The sequence below is a fragment of the Rosa rugosa genome, chromosome 7 (genome assembly GCF_958449725.1).
Source record: "Rosa rugosa chromosome 7, drRosRugo1.1, whole genome shotgun sequence".
Classification (NCBI taxonomy): Eukaryota; Viridiplantae; Streptophyta; class Magnoliopsida; order Rosales; family Rosaceae; genus Rosa; species Rosa rugosa.
The window spans coordinates 38,305,806-38,311,795 of NC_084826.1; the positions used below are offsets into that span (position 1 = coordinate 38,305,806).

The window sequence follows — 5,990 nt, forward strand, 5'->3', positions numbered from 1 at the left end:
GAGCCAACAAGGTAGCGTAGTGCTGATCCATATATCTAGTATGTAAAACTATGTTACATCAAGAGCAAAAAATAATAAATAAAATGAACTGAAAGCTCACAACCGATCAACAAAAACCAGCATTATCTTTTTAACCTATGCTTTTCTTGAGCCTTCTTTTGTTGGCTTGTCTTTCCTTGTTTCTGCTGGCCTTGGGGGCCCTCTTTACTGAAGTATTCATTTGACCAAAAGAAAAAAGAGATGAAACTAGATAGTCTCAATAATCTGCGGACCCAAGTACTCGATTCCATCCATTTCTGAGTTATCAGGCATCTCAATCTCTTCCAACCACCCATAATGATCACCTTCCCCTTCAGTTACTTTTGCATCTGCATTCAAACATGGACAGAGTAATTCCATGTTAATTGTAGACTTGACCATGATTTCTAGACCAGGCTGGTCATCTACTCTAGCTGCTGATCAACATTTATAAGATGGGCAATAAATTAAGAGTTTGTTAATAAATTGACTAATTAATTACCTGAATACGAAGCATAGGGATGATCTTTGTAATATGAGCAGTCCCGGCCATCTTCTTTAGAATAGGGAGGCCCGATCACATCAAGCACCGCACAAGGAGTTATGGCGGTGAAGGCGTGGATGTTGCCACCTGTTGTTGGATATAGTACTGATGTTTTGCAAGGGGCAGTGAATACGCTATCAGCTTTCAACTTTGCCAATCTCACTGCAAATTAATAAAATCATCTGTAAATCCAAGTGACAATAATGTTTATGGTACTTATTCCATCTCTTCATAGTCCACACTCACATGTACACAGAGGTATAAGAAATTAAGAGGCTCACCTTGAGAAGCATCTGAATTCTTGATAGGATCGACCACATCATATGATTTGATGTGCATCTTGCCCAGTAGAAGCTTACTGAAAACAGTCATTCCGGGATGGTTATGGAGAGGGATGACACCAGTTGCTGGAATAAAGAAACAGCACAACTGCATGCACATACAATAAAATTAAGGGAAGCAAATTAAACTCAAGAACCAAATATGTGCACATGTACGTGCAGAATATATAATTGGGATTTAAGAGCACATTGCAAAGAAGGAAGCAATAGAATACACTAGATTTACCGAAAAGTTATTGCACTTGTATATGGTCGTATATGCAACCCTTGGAGTGCCTTTGACCTCAGTTTCAGGCTTGAAGAACTGCAAATCACTGCTTAGCCCAACATCTTCAGGCCTAAATTTATCTACATTAACATTATGAAACAGTGTCACTAACTACGCAACCAACTATATATCATTAAGCCAATGAGGTCGAGGGCAAGTGGGCAACAATCAATGGGGGTCATCAAAAAAAAAAAATTATGTCTCCATCAGACATGGAATATGTGCATAATCAATCAGAAAATTAGAGCCGTTAGATGTGTATTTGAACACGTGGCAGCTTATTATGAAAAGCTCAGGTAGCTCAGGTGTTTAATTTGCTCAGGAGAGGATCCTCTCCCATTTCTAAACCACCAAAGCATGCCTGGCCTATACAGAAGAGGAAAGTTTTTTTTATTTATCTAGCTGATATCAAAATACTACCATCTTTGGCACGTTACCTGTATGCACACTTCACCAAATGTATAAAACAATTACTAGTACTACTCATGCATATTTTTAAAACAAGCAAATCAAAAGTAGCTAGGTCCAAACTCGACACAAACCAAAGTACCGAGCCCGGTGCAATGGACCTAACAATGACTAATGTAGTAAGAGTGGACAACAGAGGCTAAGACTAAGAATCTGAGATGGAGCCATTTTGACCCTCATAATTAACAAAACAAGAAGCAAAGAAAAAAAAATGCTATATCCACTTATAATTAGTTGTTCTAGCTACATTTCCTTCACCAAATTTTGGATTACCATAAATACTCTTTGAATAAAATAAATTTAGCTCTCTAAATTGTTATCACGGTAACCTACCAAAATTAAATAAATAAAAATTAGAAAAGAAAAGAAAAGCGGATGAGAAACATTTCAATCCAAAAACTGTTAAGGGCAGTTTCAATTCCAAACTTTTATTAATTCTCTGTAGTTGTTGAAAATTGAGACCCAAAAAAAAAAAAAAAAATTCTGGGTTTGTTTCTCAGTGCAAAATTTATATATTAAAGCAATTGAATAATACCAAAATTGGAGTGTAGCCCAAAATAGACTCATAGAAAAGCTAGAGAGATATATAATTAGAGTTGAATAGAATAAAACGTACCAAGAACGCTGCACAATTCCTGCACATGGTGAGGCGAAGGAAGTGTTCCAAGGCCTTTGAAAACGTCTCTACACGAAACAAAGAGTCGTTGCAGAGCAGAATCAGAAGAAGAATGCTTAACCTTCCTGTTCTTGCTGCAGTACTTTCTTTTCCTCATAACCTTATTTTTCATATAACCAACATGATGATGATGCCCAACAACATTAACCTTGTCGTGATGACGATCTTTACCCCGCTCTACCAAACCACCAGCCTCTATTCCCATATCAATCGATCTCTCTCCAACTTTCAACACCACAGAACACAAACTGATGGATCGATCTACAACAAGAATAATTCACTGCAGCAGCCCAGATAGATAGATATGGTAACAAAACAACAGAAAAAGAAAAACAAGTCTAGCTAGCTAGCTTCTTCTTTTCTGGGTTATTAATTGATCTGAGTGGTCAGGATGGTGTTTGTTGAAATGCGAAAGAGAATGAGATGTCTCTTAAGACGTAGAAACCAAACCAAACAGGAATAAACAAGCAAGAAACTGAAGAGATCAGAGAGATGGAGAATAAGTCAGTACAGTATGGCTGACTCTAGGAACAGGAGTGGGAGATTTGGTATTGTATTGTATATAAATAGCCACATGGAAAAGTGGGGATCGAGAAAGAGGGAGAGAGCAAAACCAAAACCAAAACCAGGGGCTACATGATCATTTATAATTTCGGACGGTAGGAAACGCACAGTTTCGAGATAAAACCAAGGAAACTGTCAAACAGAGGTAAGTGCTGCCCCATAGTTTCAGTTGAAAACTGGCGATTATCCAACCCCTGGTTTTCTCAAGCCAACATGAAAAACGCTGGCTGCCTCACCACTGTAAATAGTCCTAATTGCCCATAACTTCTGAAAAAAAAAAAAAAAAAAATATTCTATAAGATGCAAAAGTTTTAATATTTTCACTATTGCTCTTTTTATTATTATTTATCCTTTTTACTTTTTATCGTTTCACTTTTATTTTTACTGTGAACAGTATTAAAAAAAAAATCTTTTTCCAACACAGCGTCATGGGTCTAAATTTTGAATTTGTGATTTTCAACACTTACTGTAGTTAGAATTCATCTTCTATATTCGAAGATAAATAGTTAATTTTCATAGAGAGTGAAATTTGCAATTCCCAAATTGTAAACCACACTCCCTCCTTATTTTTTAATTTTTTTTTTTTTATGTTTGTGGCATATGATTTTCCAATATTACCCAAGGTCATTTCTACTTGGTTAACTTCCTCTTAGATTTCCGTCAGCTAAAAGAGATCAGACGAAAGGTATGTAATGCCGTTGGGAATGGATTCCCCTTTCAATTCAAATCCATCTCTATTCAGTTTTTTTTTTTTTTTTTTTGAAATAAGGGTTGTGCGGCTACCCTCAAGTCTTGATTAATGAAACTGATGAATACACAGGGGGAGACATAGTGCCTAAACTTCAAATTACAATACAGCTCGAGAAGACCTCCCGAATAATAACATGAGGCTCTACAATTATAATGTATTTAAACATGCACCAATAAGCCAAGAGTGTCATACTGACTACTTCATTTGCTTTACAATAACAGTAACATAACGGAAAGTTAAAGTAATGCCATAAAACCAATAAAATAGTTTTCCCAAGACCAGATATTAATTTGACAACACGTCGTTTTATCCTACCACCAAGAGGTGCAACCAATTCATGATCCGCCGCTGCGCTAGGGCAGACAAGGTATACTGAGTATGCATAGGTGGACAAAGCCCACATGTTCTTGCCAAGAAGGGGTAAGGATTTATTGTAAATAAAGGGGGGTGAAATTTGCACCCCCAAATTTACAAACCACACCCCTTTTTATTTTTTTAATAATATTTCATGCACCTCTTTTGGTACTTCCCAAAACACCCTCAAAATCAGATTTTCTTTTTTCTTTTTCTTTTTGGGTCTTTTCTTCTCCCCCCTCTTCTCTCTCTCTCTTTCAGACCACCACCAAGGTCCTTTCTCTCCCTCTTCTTCCCGATCTTCCTGAAAAACTTGTGGGCTACACTCGGGCTCTCCATTGAACTTGAACACGAATCTCCGGTCGGGTTGGGCCCGGACGCTCAAGAAGAACTGCGACTGAGCCAACCCGGACCCGTTCTTCCCACCAATCCCAATCCAGCCGTTCTAGTACACCACGGGTAACCCGGCCCAGGAGCTTGGCAGAGTTGAGGCCGCAGGTGGCGTCGCGGCTGCCAGTGTAGATCGAGATGGAGAGGCTGGGGCGCTTGGAGGCTTGGTGAGGTTGAAGCAGGCTTTGAGAGAGTGCGAGCGGGCGGCGTCGTGGTCGACGATGAGAGGGACGGCGGCATATTTAATCTTGGTTTTATCCATTTTGGGTTCGCCGACAACCGCCAAACCTCTGCAAATTCAAAGCCCTCTCTCGCCGGAATCCATACATTCTTTATCTCTTTTGCCCTTATCCGTCTTCCTTTCGTTTCCCTTCTTCTTTAGCATGTTTTGGTTTTCTGTCTAGTCAAGGAAAAAGATTGGATTTTGTGAATTCATGATTTGATTGGGAGCTGAATGCAGTGAAATTTTAAGTTGAGTGTAAGAAAGATGCTAGCCTTGAATCTGTTTACTGGTGATTTTTTTTTTTTTTTGGGTTTGGGTTTTGGTACTTAAATTGGGAATTTAGCAATTAATTTGGGGGATTTGAGTGATAAAGTTTGAATCTTGTTGAGGGAATTTGTGGGTTTGTGTTGAGGAATTTACAATTTGGAAGAGAGGTGATGCTGACAATGTGATGTTGGACTTAACAGGATCTCATTCTGGACAGGTTGAATTTGTGTATATAATCTCAATTGTTGGTGGAGCATAGAGCTTTGTTTTTTTAAGTCTCAGAAGGCGACATGGTGGTTATTAAACCTAAGGTAGAATGATCCTAATGCAATTTTGTAGAAGCAGGGAGAGAAGGTATTGAGTTTTTTCAAATTTGGGGATTGAGAGAGAGAGAGAGAGAAATCGCTGGTCACGGGGCTCGGGCCAGGGGAGGGTGAGCACCGCCGAGGGCTGAGCGACGGTGACCGCGCCGCAGAAGAGGAACCCAACTTGGGTAATTTTGGTTGCAGAGAACAGTGCGTGTGTGTGTGAGTGAGAGAGAGAGAGAGTGGACCTTGATGGTGGTCTGGAAGGAGGGGGGGGAAGAGAAGAAAAGACTCAAAAAGAATATCTGACTTTGAGGGTGTTTTGGGAAGTTCAAAAAGAGGTGCATGAAATATTATTAAAAAAATAAAAGGGGGGTGTGGTTTGTAAATTAGGGGGTGCAAATTTCACCCCCCTAAATAAAACACCTAAAAGTGAAAACAAATATTAGAAATACATAGAACCTAAGACAGACCCACAATTGAAGGCCCAAATACCCAAGAACGGCCCACGACCCAGAATTTCCAGCCTCCACCTCGTTTTGTCGGAGACGGACCAATGCTACAGACACGCCACTCCTCAACCGATCTATTTGCCGGACCACACCATCGTTAAACCCCGCCGCCACCTTGTAATGGCCGTAATAGTGGCTGGGCTACTCGGCAATAGAGGTCGGCGCTCCACTTCCACTAGCACAACCCAGCAACCAAAGCCTGAACCCCCGCAATCGAGTTCAGAGCACCCTACAACAGAGGGCGATCCCCGCTCCGTTGTTGCAATTCGCCTGTTGCAGATTGCTCCTTAGGATACCAGAACTCCATCA

The 5,990-nt window shown here is 40.0% G+C and overlaps 1 protein-coding gene across 1 annotated transcript; it reads right to left on the reverse strand.

Annotated features, from left to right (window-relative positions):
- On the reverse strand, positions 1 to 3,044 carry LOC133723325 (plant cysteine oxidase 2-like). The gene is made up of 5 exons (XM_062150138.1): positions 2,256 to 3,044; positions 1,130 to 1,251; positions 844 to 991; positions 521 to 724; positions 1 to 368 (listed from the first exon to the last, which is right to left on the reverse strand). Exons 1-5 carry the CDS (start codon positions 2,518 to 2,520, stop codon positions 247 to 249), a joined length of 861 nt encoding a protein of 286 aa, XP_062006122.1. The 5' UTR covers positions 2,521 to 3,044; the 3' UTR covers positions 1 to 246.
- Between the last annotated feature and the right edge of the window lie 2,946 nt (positions 3,045 to 5,990).